General features: G+C 35.7%; 1 protein-coding gene across 1 annotated transcript; it reads left to right on the top strand.

Annotated features, from left to right (window-relative positions):
• The first annotated feature begins 668 nt into the window (after nt 1-668).
• On the top strand, nt 669-20,549 carry GTF2H2 (general transcription factor IIH subunit 2). Its single transcript, XM_088129948.1, has 16 exons — nt 669-837; nt 3,858-3,933; nt 4,048-4,125; nt 6,345-6,381; nt 7,130-7,216; nt 7,997-8,047; nt 11,387-11,441; nt 11,690-11,795; nt 12,435-12,525; nt 12,695-12,782; nt 14,000-14,107; nt 14,518-14,581; nt 15,204-15,307; nt 16,488-16,590; nt 17,144-17,183; nt 17,500-20,549. The coding sequence occupies exons 2-16, from the start codon at nt 3,878-3,880 to the stop codon at nt 17,617-17,619; spliced, it is 1,188 nt and encodes a 395-aa protein (XP_087986074.1). The 5' UTR covers nt 669-837; nt 3,858-3,877; the 3' UTR covers nt 17,620-20,549.
• Nucleotides 20,550-20,564: the final 15 nt, after the last annotated feature.

Below are 20,564 nucleotides of genomic sequence, written 5' to 3'. Positions count from 1 at the left end.
CGTGTCAGGTCAAATCAATCCAACAATCAGTTGCATCTTCAGAAATCAGCCATACTCTTGACTTAAACGATGTTAAGATCTCTGTGTACTTAACACAGTCAACATATGGGTATAAGATGACACTCTGAATCTGTCTTTTTTTTCTTTTTAGCCAGTGGAAAGGAAAATATTCAGTCAAGCTGAGCCGGTCCTCCGCTTTTGCTATAACTTTTGCAGCAGCGTGGCGGGTGGGAGCGGGGATACACTTGTGTCCAGTCACAATGGCACTGCAATCCATGACCTGCGCCATTTCTTTATGGTTGCTCCCACCCAAGGTCTAGTGACCGTACGCGTAAGTACTGCACATAAAAACGAAAAGGAGAACGATGCTGTGCTGGGGAGGGGGGAAAAATCCAAAACTCAGAATTGGATTATATCTTTGCTAGAATTACCCAAAACAACCCCCTTTCGGTTCAGCAGAATTCTTTCCCTAACAAGAGGGTACTGTAGAAAGTCTCCTCCAGCAGGCCCCCTTTAGCCTTTCAAAGCCACAGGTTAATGACAAAGAGGTAATACCATACTTCCTGTACCTCTATGGAGTTTTCCCTCTATCACGAGGTATTTTTTCAGCGGAACTATTATGCTCCGTTTTTGCTCTGCGTCCGGAATATTTAAAGTGGGGAACCGAATCAGAGGGGACGCGGTTTTGCTGGTTCGGTTGTTTGCCAGTTCTCTCAGGGAGGAGGGAGGCAGTCTTGTTCGTCTCCTCGTTTTTCCAGATTTTGACGAAGAAAAGGAGGCTTGAAGAATCCCTCCCGCTCCGGGTTCTTTTACTCTTTCTGTCAGCCGAGAAACGCTGTGAGTGCAAAATGGTTTTCTCTTAAAATGTGTCCTGCTGCTCCTAGAAAGCGAACCTTCCCCATCAGACATGATAGAGACTGGCTTTTCTTCGACTGTAGCAGTCTTTGGTCAAAGTTTTGGTCTCGTGTTTGGTGTTACAAGTATTGCGTTGTTTTCAGTTTCTGAAGTTCTCCTTGCAGCCCGCAATCCGGTTATCACGTCTTTACCTCTAATCAAATCACATTTTAAAGTTACTGGTTGTATACTACTTTATTTTTACGTTGTGATTTTATAAACTTTTATGAATAATAAGATGTGTCAAAAAAGTTTAACACATTGCCCTCTAAGTTAAGTAAATTCCAGGGATATACTTGTCAAAAGTAATTATTTTTCCTATGTACGTGGTAAAGGGTTAGGGACTTAGGGACAGAAGTTTAAAAACCTAGCTGAAATTTGCGATTGTTCACAAGTTGGTCTCTTTGATGGTGAATTAACTCAAATGCATAAGATGTATAAGAATAGTGATGCTAACGTAACTGGCTTATTTCCCAACAGAAGGAATAGAAAAAAGTTGTGGAAGTTCCTTGGAATGCAAGGAAAAGAATTATGATAGAGAGTGCCATAGAAGTGTGTGAAATTATATTAATCCAAGTATGAAAAAGGATGCTGGCTTGGTTGATGAAGTGAAAAATGCTCTAGACGAGAGAAAAAAAGCACATGCAAGATTGCCTGCTAATTATTGCTTAATTGTTAGTACCCAAAGGGGGGAAATGGTGAAAAGGTAAATCATAAATGCTGTGAGAAAAGTCATAAAAGCTGCAGTTATAGATGCTATAACTCAGGTAATGTTAGAAATATAGGTATAGTTTGTTTATAGAGTGGTTGCACAACTTGTTTAACATGGGTGAAGACCACATCTATGTGTGGAAGAATGCAGTTATTGTTTTCATATACAGTCAGGTCCAGAAATATTGGGACATCAACACAATTCTAACATCTTTGGCTCTATACACCACCACAATGGATTTGGAATGAAACAAACACAATGTGCCTTAACTGCAGACTGTCAGCTTTAATTTGAGGGTATGTACATCCAACTCAGGTGAACGGTGTAGGAATTACAACAGTTTGCATATGTGCCTCCCACTTGTTAAGGGACCAAAAGTAATGGGACAGAATAATAATCATACATCAAACTTTCCCTTTTTAATACTTGGTTGCAAATTCGTTGCAGTCAATCACAGCCTGAAGTCTGGAACGCATAGACATCACCAGACGCTGGGTTTCATCCCTGGTGATGCTCTGCCAGGCCTCTACTGCAACTGTCTTCAGTTCCTGCTTGTTCTTGGGGCATTTTCCCTTCAGTTTGTCTTCAGCAAGTGAAATGCATGCTCAATGGGATTCAGGTCAGGTGATTGACTTGGCCATTGCATAACATTCCACTTCTGTCCCTTCAAAAACTCTTTGGCTGCTTTTGCAGTATGCTTTGGGTCATTGTCCATCTGTACTGTGAAGCGCCGTCTAATGAGTTCTGCAGCATTTGGCTGAATGTGAGCAGATAATATTGCCCGAAACAGTGCAGAATTCATCCTGCTGCTTTTGTCAGCAGTCACATCATCAATAAATACAAGAGAACCAGTTCCATTGGCAGCCATACATGCTCACGCCATGACACTACCACCACCATGCTTCACTGATGAGGTGGTATGCTTAGGATCATGAGCAGTTCCTTTCCTTCTCCATACTCTTCTCTTCCCATCACTCTGGTACAAGTTGATCTTGGTCTCATCTGTCCATAGGATGTTGTTCCAGAACTGTGAAGGCTTTTTTAGATGTCGTTTGGCAAACTCTAATCTGGCCTTCCTGTTTTTGAGGCTCACCAATGGTTTACATCTTGTGGTGAACCCTCTGTATTCACTCTGGTGAAGTCTTCTTTTGATTGTTGACTTTGACACACATACACTTACCTCCTGGAGAGTGTTCTTGATCTGGCCAACTGTTGTGAAGGGTGTTTTCTTCACCAGGGAACGAATTCTTCGGTCATCCACCACAGTTGTTTTCCGTTGTCTCCCGGGTCTTTTGGTGTTGCTGAGCTCACCGGTGCGTTCCTTCTTTTTGAGAATGTTCCAAACAGTTGTTTTGACCACGCCTAATGTTCTTGCTATCTCTCTGATGGGTTTGTTTTGTTTTTTCAGCCTAATGATGGCTTGCTTCACTGATAGTGACAGCTCTTTGGATCTCATCTTGAGAGTTGACAGCAACAGATTCCAAATGCAAATAGAACACTTGAAATGAACTCTGGGCCTTTTATCTGTACATTGTAATTGGGGTACTGAGGGGATATCACACACCTGGCCATGGAACAGCTGAGAAGCCAATTGTCCCATTACTTTTGGTCCCTTCACAAGTGGGAGGCACATATGCAAACTGTTGTAATTCCTACACCGTTCACCTGAGTTGGATGTACATACCCTCAAATTAAAGCTGACAGTCTGCAGTTAACACACATTGTGTTTGTTTCATTCCAAATCCATTGTGGTGGTGTATAGAGCCAAAGATGTTAGAATTGTGTTGATGTCCCAATATTTCTGGATCTGACTGTATAAAGGAAAGGGTAGCAAGAGTTGATGCAAATGCTACAGGTAAACTAATTTGTTAAAGTAACAAATTTGCAAAATTAGCAAAATTCTGATTGAACGGATATGAAAGGTGACAGTGAATTTTATGGCCTCTATTAAGTCTTAAGAACTACAGTCAGGTCCAGAAATAATGTCCCAATATTTCTGGACCTGACTGTATATGCTTTCCATGTAGCAGATATACACTAAACTGAAAATAACCATTTTTCTGAATCAAGGAGAACACAGCCATATATATTTAGTTCTCAGTACAATTCAGGGTGTGGTTATATTAGCTTTCTATCATTGTATGTATGTGTTGTGTGTGCATATATGTGTGTGTGGGGGGGCTATCAGTACAATGTTTTAAAATCTTTTTAATTAGATTATGATAATTATTTTTGTTACTTTCTTAACTAGGAAGACATTGGCTCAAAGAAATGGATGATGAACCTGAAAGAACCAAACGATGGGAAGGGGGTTATGAAAGAACATGGTAAGCTTGCCGTTTCAGCACTTAGTTTTTCCTCCATTTTTAAAAAAAAACGTGATGTCCAGTTGTGTGTACATTATAGCATTCTTACTGTTCTTTGTTTCTTTTTGCTTCTAGGGAAGTTCTTAAAGAAGATGAATCTGGATCATTAAAAGCGTCTATAGAAGATATTCTCTTCAAGGCCAAGCGAAAACGGTAAGCACTAATTGAATATAGTATTTCAAAATAAATCCATATTGATATAATTTTATGTGTGTGTAATTTGAATTTAAATGCAGTTAAATTCATTCCATTTGGATGTGGAATATTCAGCTGTCCCTTGTTTGAAGTTATATCCAGTCAGATAATGAAATGTAGCACTGTCCTCATCTTTAGTGCTTTATTTTAAAACTCCAAAATATGCTCCTAGTAATATTTATTTATTTATTTGAAATATTTTACCCCATTGTTCAGCTGAAAAAGGCTTCGAGAGTGATTTTTAAAATTAAGCAGGTAGAGAGTCACTACTAACGTTAAATAAGTAGGAAGTCACATGACAAAAAAGGTTAAGAGATTTGGACTGAGGAGGAAAAAATTGAATTCATGTATACTTTGTAGATAGCAGATTCTTGTAACAACCAGTTAAAATGACATGGTAATATCAGTTAACATATAGATATGTGTGATTTGTTTTACAATGTGTCTCAAATCAGTTGATTTGATGTGATTTATATATGAGTAAACACACAAAACTATATACCTGTAGTGTTACCTTCTGCATTTCATTATCATTAGAAAGTTGTTAAGGTGCCATTTCTTTACACATTTCTGAAGTAAGTAGCACAAATAATGGAATGTAGCCTAATACAGCTACTCAAAATCATTTAAGCAACATAAATTTTTAGCTATTCAAGTAAATTGTATAATTAATTTTTCTCTGCAAATTAATTTTATTTACAGATTTCTACATACTGCATCTTTAACTTTCAACATTTGTTTTTAAGAAATTTAATTCTGCTGTTCATTCGGTTTAGAATTCCAGGATTATATACAATTCATTAAATCTTGTGTCTGTTCCTGGAATGGGAGGCTTTTCTCACAGTAACTCATGTCTTAGTCACCAAGTGACTAGATTGCTGCAATGCACTTTACATGGGGCTGGCCTTGAAGACCACCCAGAAGCTATAACTAGTTCAGAATGCAGTGGTGTGAGTGGTGCACCTCAGTACAATGATGTAACACCACTCTGTCATGAGCTGCACTGTTTACCATTAGGCTTCCAGGTGCAATTCAAGGAGCTTGTGGTCGTCTATAAAGCCCTTCATGGTACAGTGGCTGGATATTTGCAGGACTGCCTCTCCAAATGTTTCTACCTGTCTGATAAGATTTGACAAGCTTGGCATCCTCTAGGTCCAATCACTTAAACAATGGCACCTTATAGGACCCAGGAGACATGCCTTCTCTGTTGCCATGTCTGTCCTATGAAATGTTACCTCCCCTGAGGTCCATGTGGCCCTCACCTTGCTGGCTTTCAGGAAGGAACTAATATGTGCTCTTCCAGCAGACTCTGAATTACTTTTATATGTTGTTCTCCTAAGCACTATCAATAGTGTAATACATCTGATTTGTTTCTCCCTGTATGGTTGGTTTTTATTGTTTTAATTCTTTGTAAACTGCTCAGAATCATCAATGCGTAGGCAGCCTTTAAAAAAAAAACAATTAAAATAAGTACATCTAAAAAAAAAATATCAGTAACTAAAACCTTAGGGCAGAATATGGGTGTTAGTACATTAGGAGATGCAACCTCCCCATGCACCTCAAATACAGCTCCAAAGGGATGTGGGACCCTCTGTGAAGAAGAGGATAGGAGGAGAAAGCTCTATAGTACTGATGGAAGTGTGTTACTTCAGCTTTCCAGTTTTCAATAATCTTATAAATGCCATGAGGGAGGGAACTTTATAAATTTCTGAGAGCTAAAGTTCCAAGATGTGAAGGTTGCCAGCAAACAGGCCTGTTTTCTTACGGGTATTCAATTCACTCCTTGCCAAGTTATTCTCACTGGACTGACAGATTTGATTCTGTCAAGATGATGCTATGCTGGTGCTATGCTGTTTAAGGTGCTTTTTCAGTCATAAACAGTGCTTTGAATTGGACCTGGTAACTCATGCAGTAATTTCAGGAGAAATGTTACCCTGCAGTGATGGAACTGACCCTCCAGCAGTCCTGCCACCTTATTCTAGACCAGTTGTAGGTTCCTGTTAATCTCCAAAGGCTGCCTCACATAGAATGTGTTACAGTAATCCAGGTGGGTAATGATCAAGGCATGAATTACTTGGAATCTATCCTTTAGAAAATGCACAAATTAAAATATATGAACAGCTTACCTACAGACCATGCAACGTGAACCATTACAATACTTATTTCTTATTTTATAGAACCTTTGAACATCATGGACAAGTTCGACTTGGGATGGTATATTTTCATTTCCTCATTGCCTCAAAAACTTTTTGCTTAAAGTAAAATTGCTTAAATTGAACTTACATATTAAAAGAAGTAGGAAAATTGGGATGGAAGCCTCTTGCCTGGGTTTCAGTGTGGAAGGGTCAGTTATATTATCAATCCATTTACCTTTAATTGTGGTAAGTAATAAATTACTTGGACAAGTTCAGGTGTATTTTATAATGCTTCAGGCGAAGAGGTTAGGGTGAGCCCTCACAAAATCTGTCCATGATACCTGCGATCTGAACTCCATGCTTAGTATTCAGGATTAGTTTCTTTGCTTTCAGTGGAGCTTTGACTTCAGTAGATCTTAAACAAGTGTATTGCAGGTTTGCAGTTTGTAGTTCTGCATTAAAGGAATGACAGCAAAAGAATCAACCATTTTGAAAACCAATATATTTTGTCATTGTAGGTTACATTCCACATAAAGTTAATATTTTTTGAGTACAGGTAAGTCCCCAGTTTAAGAACGCATTCCATTCCCAAGGTCTGTCCTTAAGTCGAATTTGTATGTAGGGCAGAACAGTATTATTGTATAATACTGTATAAGTAGTATATGAACTCGAACCATTGTGTATTTAACTCACATTTTGCTACGGTAGGTTCTGTTCCTGACTATGGGTCATCTGTAACCTGGGCGTTCTTAACCCGGGGACTACCTGTACAATAGTATAGGTAATATTGGTTTTATGTTTGTTTGTTCTTTAAAAAATCTTTTCAGATGCGCCACCTGTATGTAGTAGTAGATGGATCAAGAACAATGGAAGATCAAGATTTAAAACCTAATAGATTAACTTGTACCTTAAAGGTAATCATTTTTTAAATAATTCAAAATAGCTCAAAATCTGTATAACAAGTGGAATCTGGGGTTTGGACTGGAGACCCAAATTCTTACTGTTGACCATAGAACTGTGACCATTTCTTAGTTTTATGAACTGGCAGATTTGTTCTACTGAAAGTGGAGGGTAAGAAATAACATAATAGATCATTCGGAAAGTGAAATATATAAACATAGTAAATTGCTCACTATTGTTTTCCCTGTTCTGTCAAGATAGAAGCTATTGAAATTGGTACTTATATATTTAAGATAACTATATTGTAGCAGCTTTCCATCATGTGGGTTATATGTTAACCTGCTTTGCTTCAGTGAATCAGCATGCAGTTTGATCTCAAGCATATTAGGAATCCCTTTGATTTCACTGGGAATTAATCCTAGAAAATGTGTTTAGTTTTACAAGGCAATTATAAACACATCAGTTCAATTTCAAGTCCTGCTAAATTCAATGAGAGTTGCAGTCAATAATTCCACTTACAATCATTTTTAACTAAATATGTGGGCTGTGTAGAACTGGGAACATAATTTTTGAAAAGAAGCTGACCCTTGAAGTATACTTATTTTCATAAATATAATGATTAGATGTAATAGTATTTTTTGCTAATAACTCCTAGATATATTTTTAAACCTCTATAGTTACGTTTAAAAAAATAGTTTGAAGAGCATTTTTATAATGAAATACAAAGAAATCAATACATTTGCATGATATAAAATAGTATTTGATAGATTGTTTTAATGTTTCTCATTCTGTAGTTACTGGAATATTTTGTTGAAGAATATTTTGATCAAAATCCTATAAGCCAGGTATGTGCACAGTTGAAAACAATACAGTTTCAGAATTGTTGCTACTGAAAGAAATAAACCTTCATCTGTTTAAAATATACACTTTCCTTTGAAACACTGATGGCAAAAATGAATTCTCTTTGTTTTTGTCTTAAACATAACTCTATAAGCTTTGGAGTCCTGGAAAAAGATTCTAGTACAAAACAAATGTCTAAGCAGTATGTATGTTGTACTAAAATAAGATTAAAAATCACTAGCATAACTTTCATTTCTGCCCTGGCAAAAATCAAAGCTCCAGTGGATGTTAATTCTGTAGTAACACTTGTTATTGGATAAGGGAGCAGGTAATGCATGATGGAAGATATGAAGAAAGGATCATGTAGGATTTGAAATTATGTAGGGCAGCCATTCCTGTAATTAACTTTTTTTCTAATGTTTGGTAAAGTGAGAGAGATTAGTTAACCATTTGGAGTTGAGGAAGCAAGCATACTTTCTTTTTTTCCCAATTGTTGCAACTGGATTCCTGGAATTGTTTAGAATGACCAAAAACAGCTTGCTTCTGCAATCTACATAAATGTAATTAATCTTTCTGTATTTCTTTTCCTGGATCATGCAGAAGCAGTGCTTGATAATATCCTGAAGCCCTAACTTTGATTTCCTTTCTTCCTGGGCTTCTGATTTCATCAGGCAGCATCTATCAAGCCTGTTTTGTAGCCATATAAACTAGAAACTTAAAAAAAGGGGGGGGGGCGAAACAATGATTCCTTAGGATTCTGAAATCTGCATTATCAGAGCCCATGGCTTTATAGCACAATTAAGCAATAAATAACTCCTTTACATAATGGAATTAAATATGCAGACTACAAAATGTTTCATAAAGGGAGGGCGGAGCTGGCGTCGCGGCGATACGGCGGGCGATCCTGGGCTCCCAGGATGGCAGCCGATATCTCCTCGCCCGGACGGTCCCGATGGACCTAAGCCGTCCCGTAGAGATGGCGAACGCAAAGGGCGCGTCCCGCGGATCTCAGGGACGCCGCAAGTCCCAGATCGATCCGGGGAGAAGCTCTTGAAGCCGGTGGAGGAGAGGCAGCCAAAAATGGCTGCGAAAGCCGGGACAGCTCCAAAGGAAGATGGAAGAGAAGGGTGTCAACTGGGTGAGATGGACTTTTACTATTCAACTATTCTTAGAGAACACCTTAAGTAACTTAAAGAGATTTTTAAAAGTGAAGAAAAGTGGATTAAGCGGCGAGATTGAACCCTATTAAAAAAAAGAAGGGGGAGAAAATTTTTCTTTTCAACTTTCCCTTTTTAGTGGAATTGACAAGATGTTTTTCTTTTAAAAAAATATATTTTTAACTGGATTGGCTTTCTCTTTTTAATACTCAATAACTTTATATTTTAAGCCTTTTTTTTTTACTAAGATTTTTTTATTGTTATAAGAAATTTATATCTTTTTGACTTTGAAATGGGGAAAGTGGAGTTAAGAGAAAGTAAATGAAAGAAAGTTGCACTGCCATTTAGAGGCGCGAATTAGTGCTTTTTTTTTTTCATTGTGACGCACGCTCAAAGACCCTGTGCTTTCTAAAAAGATAGTGGGATGTGCATGTTTATACAGGTGCCATCCGTAACTATAAACAAGAAAGTGGAGTTGAAAGCGACTTTGAAAACATTAAGATGGAAAGTTTGAGCCAGTCACAAGAGCCTTGATTAGTGGCAGTAGCTCTTTTTTCTGCTAGAAGCTCTGCTTTGCTTTCTATTCCCCCCCCAGATGGATTTTTTTTTTTTTTTAAAGAGGCTTAGCCTTTTCCTTCTTTTTCTTTTCTTTTTATTTTTCCTTTTTTTTTTTTTCTCTCCTTTTGCTTCTTTTTTTCTCTTATTTTTGGCAAGAACAAAGATAAAGAATCCTTTGACTCAATGAAGGTTTATCAAGATAATAGACTATACGAGAAATACAATGCAGAAAAAGATCTTTAAACTATTGAGGATGACTATAAAAAATTGGAAGAAGAGCTGCAGAAACTCTCAAAAAAAAAAAAAAAAGATATTAAAGCTAAAATGGACTTAATTAAACATAAAACGGGATCATTGGAAAAGGAAGAAATAGTACAAGAAATCAGAAACATTAAACGGAATTATTGTGAGGCCTATAAATTGAGAATTAAAAGGGTTAATCAACTGATAAATGAAGAGAGACAGATTTGTTCTTGGCACTGAGGGTGAGAAAAAGATTATACAAGATTATAATGGAAAATCGTACTAAGAGAATGTACAAAAAGAAGAAGTAAAACAATATTGAAAGAAACTATTGCAGATGTTTAAAGAGAAAATCAGGGGAATACAACAATGATGGAACTGACAGAAGCTTCCAAAAGCAGAATGTTCAAAAGGACACTTATTATTGCTTTCTCTTATCCAATAATATAGAAAAAGGAATGAACAGCCAGATATTTTGGGACATTGAATGAAAAGGGTGAACTCAAAATTATGCAAGCGCTGGAATAAAGTATAAATCTGAGATATATAGTTAAAAATTGTATAACATGTAGTGAAATCTGGTTAGAATTGTAACTTGGTTAGAATTGTAATTGATACTGTAACTGATATTGGTTAGAATTGTAACTCTTAAGAATTGGAAAAATTAAAAAGTACTTATGCAGGAGGAAGTTATTCAAAATTATGGAATGTGCAGAGATGAGTTAAATTGAGATTTGAAATTAGAGTAAGAAGATAAGCAATTTTATATGACACGGGATTTGTTTTTATTAATGATTAGATGAGAAAATATAGTAATGTAATAGATTAGGAAATTTTATAATAGAAATTTGATATTAATTATTATATATATACACATATAATAGATAGATGGAGATGTATTACTAATCCTATTGAAAGTTAAAATTTTTTGTAATATATGATTTTATAGATTAGCTATGAATGATTAATAATTGTTAATTGATAAGTATATAAGTATATTTTTGAATAGATGATATGAGAATTTAAGATTATGAAAGGGGCACCAACGAGTTTAACTGGTTGACACACGGTATAAAATGGAAGATGCTTTTTTATGCCTTTTTATGTTTTTGTTTGTTCATGTTTGTTTTGTGTTTGTTGTAAAAATAAAAAAAACATTATAAAAAAAAAAATGTTTCATAAAGCATTTTACTAAATATTTTGTAATAACTGTTTTTGTTAAGTCTTTTTCCCAGCAATACCTATCATAATACAAGGAGGGGCAATAGTGTTCTGTATGTGGAACTTTCCTGCTCTGCCTGTTATCGAAATATAATCACATCTTTTACTCAGATGTAATTTTCATTGCTATTTCAATCCTATTAACCGCAGATACATTTCTTGCAGATTGGCATCATTGTAACTAAGAGTAAAAGAGCTGAAAAACTGACTGAGCTTTCAGGTATTGATTCTATGTTTCTTCATATTTCTTCATCTTCATCTTTTATATTTCTTCCTGAAATGGCCATTGTTTTTGATACAAATATTATGTGCACTTGATGTTGTAACAACATGTACATTAAAATGCAGTTTTAATTTCTAAAGGCAGAGTGTGTGACAGCCAAATATAGCTCCCAAGGGAGTGTTTTTCGTAGCCTGGGAGTGACCTAGGAGGCTAATCTATGATGACAGGTTAATTTTTTTTCATAGGGAACCCAAGGAAACATATAACGACTCTGAAAAAAGCTATAGATATGACCTGTCTAGGAGAGCCTTCTCTGTATAATGCCTTAAATTTGGCCACCCAGACATTAAAGTAAGTATATGTTGGAAATATAAGAGTGAATTTTGTTTTGAATTTTATTGTAAAATAACAGTAAGAGATTGTACTAATTATAATTAATCTTAAAAGGGCTAAAAATTGGCAGTGCAGTTTAATTACTTTTGAATTTAAAAGTTTAATTACTTTTGAATATTTATTTCATTTTTTCACATGCTCTGGTTCTTCTCTTGACTTTTGATTTCAGTGATAAATCATAGTTTCTTGTTAAATCCGATCTGGGCAAATGTATGTCTTGCCTGCATACCAAAATGGCTGCCTTAATTTGTTCTTGATAGATTATAAATATAAAGACACTAGAATGCCCTTTCCAACCTTGTTCCCTCTAGCTCTGTTGGATTTTAACACATGGAAATCCTGGCAACTTTTGTGGCTGGAAGGTGTGTATGATTGCTGAGATTAAGTAAGAGTGTGTTCGAATAGCTCTACAGAATTGTTCTTGTTATTAATGGTTTTGGAAAATTGCAAAATCCCATATGATTTTTTTCATTTGTGTTTTTATCTCTTTTATCACTCTCAGACTAAACAGTGCACACTTGTATACACACACTTTCTTTGTAAGTATTTGAATTTTGTTCTTGTAACTATTAGAAATCAATCTTTTACTGTCTTTAGGCACATGCCAGGACATACAAGCAGAGAAGTTTTAGTAATACTCAGCAGCCTAACAACATGCGATCCTTCAAATATATACGATCTAATTAAGGTACAGAATTTTATTCTATTTTATTATTTTTAATGGTAAATGAATGCTGGGCCAGCTTGACAAATAATTAATTGGGTTGTCATAACAATTGGAAGTTTTTTTTTTCCTTTTATAATTTTATATTCTGGTGGTGTGTGTGTTTCATTTCTTTGTCTTTTTTCATCCAAAGTGCTTAAAATCAGTTAAGATCCGAGTGTCTGTTATTGGCCTTTCTGCTGAAGTTCGAGTTTGCACTGTGCTTGCCAGAGAAACTGGTGGTATGTATGCTTGTATATATAATGAATTCATAAAAATATATATGGATTTTTACCAAAGAAAATGATGCAAAAATCATTTTATAGAAAGTTTTTTTTTTAAGTTTTGTATTTCTCTTGACCATGCAATATAAAGAATGTTGATTTGTAACCATTCTCTAACATACTTTTAATGTGTTTCTGGTTTGTGTTCAATAACCAATGTACTGTAAAATACTATTGCAATATCATCAATTATATTCCAGGGTATTGAACTTCTAATAACCTGGAGAACATTCACAAAACTAATTCCCCCTCCTCTTGTGCATCTGAAGCATGGCTGACAAAACTTTTGATGGTTGTGGGCAACACTAAACAGATGTTGGATGTCTAACAATGGCAGTGGGAGGGGTATAGTGCAAGGAGATTGGTGATGTGATTTAAGAAGTTTCATTTTAGAGGGAAATTATGGACTTTTTTTTGTTTTAAACCATGTTAGCTATTTTAATGTTTATTCTCCAGGGTTCTTTTTTAAAGTGTTTCCAACATCAAACTGGCAGAAAACCATGCTGAGTGCTGCAAAGAGAGATTTGGGGCTAGACTGCAGCCCTGGGCCTCTGGTGGCTTATTGCTGCCTGGAGGGATAGAGGACATTGAGACAACAGCAACAGCATGATGGAAAGTGTGTTCAGTGTAGCCCCAAGGAACTTAAAATATGTATTTTTTGAACTGCCATGCAGCAAATATTAGATTACTGATTTAATTTTTTCTGATAATACAAGAAAAGATAATAAGGAACATGTGGTAACTTTAATAAAGTGAAAAAGGTGAAAAATCCCTAGTAGTTGATTTTTATAAATTATATATTGCATCTGACAATCAGATTTGTCCAGGTCTTTCTGCGTCTTTTTGATTGCAATAGAATTGATATAAGTCTTTCTATTCACAGTTAAATTATTACAGCTGTTTCATTGCTACTTTTTAATTGGCCTTGCAAAAAGTCCAAAGATAAGTGATGAGAAACAGTTTCACTCTTCCTTCTGTGTACAATTCTCTATGTATTGGCTAGACCAACAGAGAAAACAGTACCTCTCATTTTTATAGAGCTTCTTTATTTGCAAAGAATCGTATTTACAAATCTATAGGTGGACAGTTCTCACTCTTCCCAGGCAATCAAGCAAGCTTGCTCAGATCTGCAGGCAGTTGATATAACTTCTACTATATTATTTTTTGTATGGCAGGAACTTACCATGTTATTTTAGATGAAAGCCATTATAAGGAACTCCTGATGCATCATGTCAGTCCACCACCAGCCAGTTCTAGTTCTGAAAGTTCTCTTATTCGAATGGGTAAGCATTCTTTTAAGAGTTCAGTATTGAACACACAGCATTTTCATAAATGTTCTATGCAACGTTGTTTACTCCATTGTTTATTTAACATGGGAAGTGCAGGCCATACTGTGGAAACTCAGAGGTAAAATTCTGCCCTGTCCTTTTGCTTCTGGATTCAGCATGTAATGTCTTCATGGTAGCTCATTTTACCATGTGTAATGTGTAATCATGTGTACCAAGTGTAGTCCTTTCTTTTGTAAAGAAAGGGCTGTACTGAAAGAAGTTGCATGCTCCTGTTCATTCAGAATTTGCATAAATTGGAACATGAACTATTGTGGTTTCCTAATCATAGGATGTTATGCCCCATATCTTGCCTGAATGCAAACTTGGACCGCATCAATCTTTCTAAATATTTTTTTCTTACATAGGCTTTCCTCAGCACACGATTGCACTGATGGCTGATCAGGATGCAAAACCATCTTTTAGCATGGCGTAAGTAAGAGGTGACGGTATTAAATGTTGCATTTCATAGGACGCAATCTTAAGGTATGTCAGATTACTGAGCAGCTTATGATACATGTTTTTTTTAATCTTCTCTGTAAATGTAATAGGCAAACTCAGTCTTGCTTTTTCAGCTAACAGAAATAGGAAGTGATTATTGAAAACTGCAAATACATTTTTTCTGATGTAGCCCTTTTCTACATATTTTTAAATTTCAAGCATAATTGGCTTTCACCAAAGCCCCCTTTTATTCATTCTAAAAGTATAAATATTTTTTAAAAAATGAATCGAAGGTTTATAAGTGTCTTCAGATGTATTTATTGCCAATAATTCAGTTATTATTTTGCAACTGAGAACAATCCTGATACTTTTTTTAGCATCTTATCCTTTGCAGGAGACTGATATTTTCCCAGTAAAATGTAGTATAACTGCTGGAAAAATGCCATGTAAAATGGAAACCCTTAATAGTTATGATTTCATTAAGTATGGCAATTTCTTTAAGAATTATGATATTACCTGTGGAAGCTTAATATAATATTTCCTTCCACTTTGTTCAAATAATTCAAACACATTCAACACAACTATTCAGGAAACAATCTATGTTTCTGTGCAGGCATCTGGAAAACAGTAATGATCCAGGCCTTACACTAGGAGGATATTTCTGTCCCCAGTGTAGAGCCAAATACTGTGAGCTCCCTGTGGAATGCAAAGTGTGTGGTGAGTATCAGGGCACTTATACATGTCTACTGTAATATGTCATAATAGTATGTTCTCCTTTTTTGTTCTTATAGTTAGAAACAAGAAGGAATGAGACCTCATTGCCACAAAGTAGTTGCAACATTTCTACTATAGTTAGATGGCACTTCCTCCATCTTACATAACCTTTAATAAAATCTAAGTCTCAGTTGTTTCAAATGTGTCATGTACCCTAGAAAAATTACACTTTTAAGCTGTACATAGGTTCCAAGTAGGCTACTAACCTTTGAGTGATTAAAAATCCGACTCAAATATTGCTAATCTACTAAAGTCTGAACAGTGGTAAAAGATTCTGCTGCAGTTTAAAGTAGAAGCAATTTGTTTACAGAATGAATGCAGAATAGCTTCAAGTGAGCAGCATCTAGAAGTACTAATACAACAAGAAATTGACATCATAGAGCTGATTAAAGTTTTCTCATGTATTCAAAATTACAGTTTATTGTTTATCTATGATGATCATTAATGAGTGTTCATTCATTAATGATCAAAACACTTCTAGCTAATTGATCTTTTGCAGTTTGGCATATTGCGAAATTTGAGTACAAGTATGTTCTGAGATACTTGAATGGACTATTATAGTTTTATGATTACAGTTTTTATTGTCCTATTTTTTATGTGCTAAGTAGAAATTATGACTTAATAGTAAGATACATCTCTGTGTAAGTATTTTTAAATAATACTTTAAAAAGTGTTACTGGTCTGTTAAAAAGATAAGTTTACTAGAATGGGAAGTCCACGTGCACCTACATCTGCCATGATTCATAGAAACATCAACAATCCCTTAGCTGTGTGCAGGGCATATAAGACATTCTGAATGGATAACACCTGAATGAATGAATTCCATATTTCACCAACTATGACTGAAATTAGACTGATCTATAAATCATGATAATTAATCACAGATATTAGATTAGCTGTGGCTATTCTGTCAAGAGTGGAGTTCAGTATGCATATGCTCATGATCACACTTTTACTTCAGAAAGTTCCCTTTTAGGCAATCAGAATAAGATCTGGGGCTTCAGCTTACTCACTTGCAATGTTACATGGATAAAAATAAACTTGAACTGCTTTTATATACTGGACATACTATTTTGGGATGAGGGGCAGAAGCTTGAATATAAATAAAACTTATTTTATGTAGGACTTACACTAGTGTCTGCACCACATCTGGCTCGATCGTATCATCACTTATTTCCTTTGGATGCCTTTGAGGAAGTCCCATTGGAGCAGTATATGGGGGAAAGGTATGCAAAAGATACTTGGTACCATCAGTCCAAATCCCAGGGCTTTTGTTCTTCAGATAAATGTTGTACCCTTTAATGTTTCTAGTTAAGTGCCTAACTAGCCTCTTGTATAAAACACATAACATATTCACTGCTAAGTAAATATTTGCAAATTATCTTTTTTCAGTAGATGATGAGATTTATTTTGATTCTCCGTTTATTACTGTTTCTAAGACTAATTTAGGGTTTGAGGTAGAGTTCCACTTTTTTGGTACACAAGGGAGGGCCTTTTACTGCATTCTTCCCAGGCAGTGGAACACAGTTGGTTGGAACTTGTGAATCCCTAAAGGGCTGTTCACCTTTAACAGTTAACAGTTTTTAAAGTTTTCTATATGGAAACCACTGTATTCTGTTTCTGCATTTATTTTAAATAAAGGGATTACATGGCATTATTAATAACACAATGGCAGCACCAGTCCTTTTCTAATTCTGGTAGTAAATTGGAATAAAAAGATTAATATAAGGTTAATATGGGTTTCCTAATAGAACTTTGCAAATACTTTTTTTAAAATAGGTATTGTCAGGGATGCCAGGGGGAAATCAGAGATCACCATGTAAGTATTTATTAAATTTAATTGATAAACTATTCTATATTTATTTTACGTCCGTACAAATAGGCTTTAGGAACATCTTTTTTGGGACTTCATATGTATATCACATTAGACTGTAGGCCTTAAAAGTAATTATTTTCAATCTTGGCATTGGAATAAGCCAGATTTCATTATAATGTAGTAAGATTATTGCTTATATTAAATAGAATATTATCATTTGCTTAGCAAAATTTTAAAAAGCAAATGAGATCATTGCCATCTTATTAACAATGCTATGATGTGCTGAGATGTAACTTTTAAATTTCCTTTTTTCCCTCAGGTCTATATTTGTAAAGTCTGTCATAGTGCATTTTGTGTTGAATGTGATCTTTTTGCTCATGATACCTTGCACTGCTGTCCGGGTTGCATTCACAGCCATCCTGCTCCTCCCTGCACTTGATGCCTCTAATTAAATATTATTTCTTGTACATTCCTGTGAGCTGAGAATCCTCACCAATTGTTCCACTAAACATCTTCAACAAATTAAGTTAAAGAGAAAGATAAAGAAGATGAGTCAGCTGGAGGCTTATGTAAATATGATTTTGCACACCCATTCTATGAGATACTCATGGACACACAATTCTGTATGTTACCTGTGTATGTTTTTGTTAATGTTCTTTTGGAATTTTATGGAATAATGTGCCAAATTATATCTTGAAAGTATTAAACTGGGCATGTGCAATTAAACTATGGATCTTATTTATATGTCACTTTTCTTAAATATAATTTCTGAAATTATAAAGGCTATAATCTGACACTTAATTAGAAGTACTTGATGGCAGTTGCTTTTATGAACCTGTATATTATGTCTGGACTTAGAGAACATGAAGCTTCTTTTCTGTGATAGCCCCTGTGCTTCTTAGCTCCCTTCGTCCATTCCATTAAGTGTAGGAAAAAGTTGAGATTGATTCCAGGGAACCACTGTGCCTCCATGTCAGTAGTTTTAAAGTGCTATGTATTTTGCTGTGACATTGTTTACAGTTTTAAAGATGAAAAGTTTAATAAATGCCCAACTCTTCTTTAGCTTCCAGTGGCAGAAGAGAAAACTGCCCTGAATAAGCATAGGTTCTATTTAAAGTGATGTTTCTATGCAGAATCTTATATTAGAGGTGTGATTTTTAATAGCGAGACCGGGAATTTAAATTAATTTTAAAAATTACTCTTAAATCATTCTAAGACCTGTTAACAAGATCTGTTAATATCTAGAGTAAAGGTTGACTCCCCAATAATGTCCAAAGCAACTCATGGTGACACTAAAATGATGACACACGTGTGATAATGTAATTGTTGTGTATATGTCAACTCAAGGTGGTGAACATACCTAATACTTCTGCCTCCTATTTTCCCACAATGACAATGCTGTGAGGTGACTTGGGCTGAGAGAGAGTGACTGGCCCAAAGTCACCCCACTGGCTTTCATGCCTAAAGCAGGCCTAGAACTTAGATTTCCTGGTTTCCAAGCCAGCACCTTAACCACCACACCAAACTGGCTCTCATGGAAATTATGTATTTACATATTTACATCAAATATTCGGCATTAATTGTGGCATTTACAATTACATCTCTGCACATGTGTCATAATTTGCTCCTCCTGCTGCAGACACCATTGTTGCTTTGTTTCAATCATACCTTTAGCTATAGTTTTAGGAGCAAAGCAGAAGATTATTTGCAGAAATGTGTACTCATTTTTTATTGTAATTTATCTAATCATATGTTCTGTATATAAAAAATAAAACTTAAATGTGCTTTGTTTTATTTTCATTAGGCATATCTGAGGCAGACACACTGTTAAAATCTTGACTTTTGCTATCAGAGTACATAAATAGTACCCAGCTCCAGTGACTTAATAAAAATAAATCAATCAAGCAGGATACTATGGTTGAAGATATCAGTGGCTACTGGGAGGCCTAAAGACCAAGAGGGCACACTCCTACCCTCCAGGTCTTGATGAAGGCCATTCACCAGAATGACCAGGGCTGTTTTTGTCCCATGCCCTGGTCTGAATCCTGACTGAAAGGGATCTAGATTGGGGGTTTTCAGACAGGGTTCTGTGGAACATGGGGTTTCACAAAGACTTAAATAGGTTCCACAGGACTGAGGAGAGGAAAAAACTCTGCAAGAACTAAGGGGGAAAAAACCTCGAACACACCCGACCAGCTTCTGCTCCCACCTCAGTGCTGTTCTTCCCCTCTCACTTGCTACATCACCAACTTTCACAAATGCTCCACACAGGAGACAACTGGCTGCTGTTTTCTCACGACATGCATGCCTACAAAACTTGACTCTCTGCCTGCCCAAACTCCAACAAACATTTCTAACAGTGTAAGAGCAATTGCATTGAGTCCTTCCCTCTGTCTTCACTTTCCACATTGCAGACAGTACAGTATTTGTGCGTATGTGTATACATGTCCCCAAAGGCCCGCTTGATTATCATCATGACATCCTGTGCTCACCTACTTAGGAGTAAGCCCTATTGAGCTGTGTGGGAATTAAACCAGATTTGCAAAGGCAGGAAGATAGGTGCTTCAGTGGCTTCAGCCCAGCATTCACAATGGAAAAAGTCCATGCTATTAACCCTCATCTATACCCCTAAGTATATGTATACATTTTTATTATGTTTTTTGATTATGCCTAATAGCTATATAATGTGAACATGTTTCCAGTTATGGATAATTGGCTACCATACTGGTACAATTGCAGATGGTACAGAAAAAGGTGAAAACAAAAGAGAAAACTAATTTCAGGGCTGCTGATATCACTGCTGCTTCTGGCACAAGTTTTCAGAAATTAAAATTAAATTTGACTGATTTCATCAACATTTCTTTATTCAGAACTTACAAATGTCTGAGTATAGCTTTTTAAAAAATATTTTAAAAATTGAAATTGCTAGTCAAACGCTGAAATTTCTTATGCTGATATTTTTGTAAGAAAACCTTTTCTCTCTATGCAGCAACAAAAAATGAACAGAAATAGGCTAAATCTAGATTATCTTGGTTTACAAATACAGGTAATCCTTGCTTAATAACCATTCATTTAGTGATTGTTTGAAGTTATGACGGTGCTGAAAAAAGTAACTTATGACCACAGTGATTCGCTTAACAACCACTGCAAAAATGTAAAATTGGGTGTGGTCATGTGATGCCTCACTTAATGACCGTCCCACTTAATGTTGAATTTTCTGGTCCCTAGTGTCCTAATTAGGCTCAGGTCCCTAATTAAGCAAGGATTACCTGTAACATCAGTTGCTCCATATAATGAACTTTTATCCAAGGAAAAGTAATTACATCCCTGTCATTGAAACTGATTTGTTTAGTTAAAACATTAACCCAAATACATCCCGATAAA

This window comes from Python bivittatus, unplaced genomic scaffold, assembly GCF_059951505.1.
Source record: "Python bivittatus isolate LINGU-HERP-01145 unplaced genomic scaffold, Pbiv_v1 ctg000850_np1212, whole genome shotgun sequence".
NCBI classification, from domain to species: Eukaryota; Metazoa; Chordata; class Lepidosauria; order Squamata; family Pythonidae; genus Python; species Python bivittatus.
Note: the sequence above shows the minus strand (reverse complement) of the source record. Positions and strands in the feature narration are given on the sequence as shown.

Excerpts from the sequence above, each read along its gene's own strand:
- GTF2H2 (XM_088129948.1), top strand. The coding sequence starts at position 3,878 with ATGGATGATGAACCTGAAAGAACCAAACGATGGGAAGGGGGTTATGAA. Across the intron at positions 14,108-14,517 it reads AAGTTCTCTTATTCGAATGG|GCTTTCCTCAGCACACGATT; the intron begins GTAAGCATTCTT and ends TTTCTTACATAG. Across the intron at positions 14,582-15,203 it reads AAACCATCTTTTAGCATGGC|GCATCTGGAAAACAGTAATG; the intron begins GTAAGTAAGAGG and ends GTTTCTGTGCAG.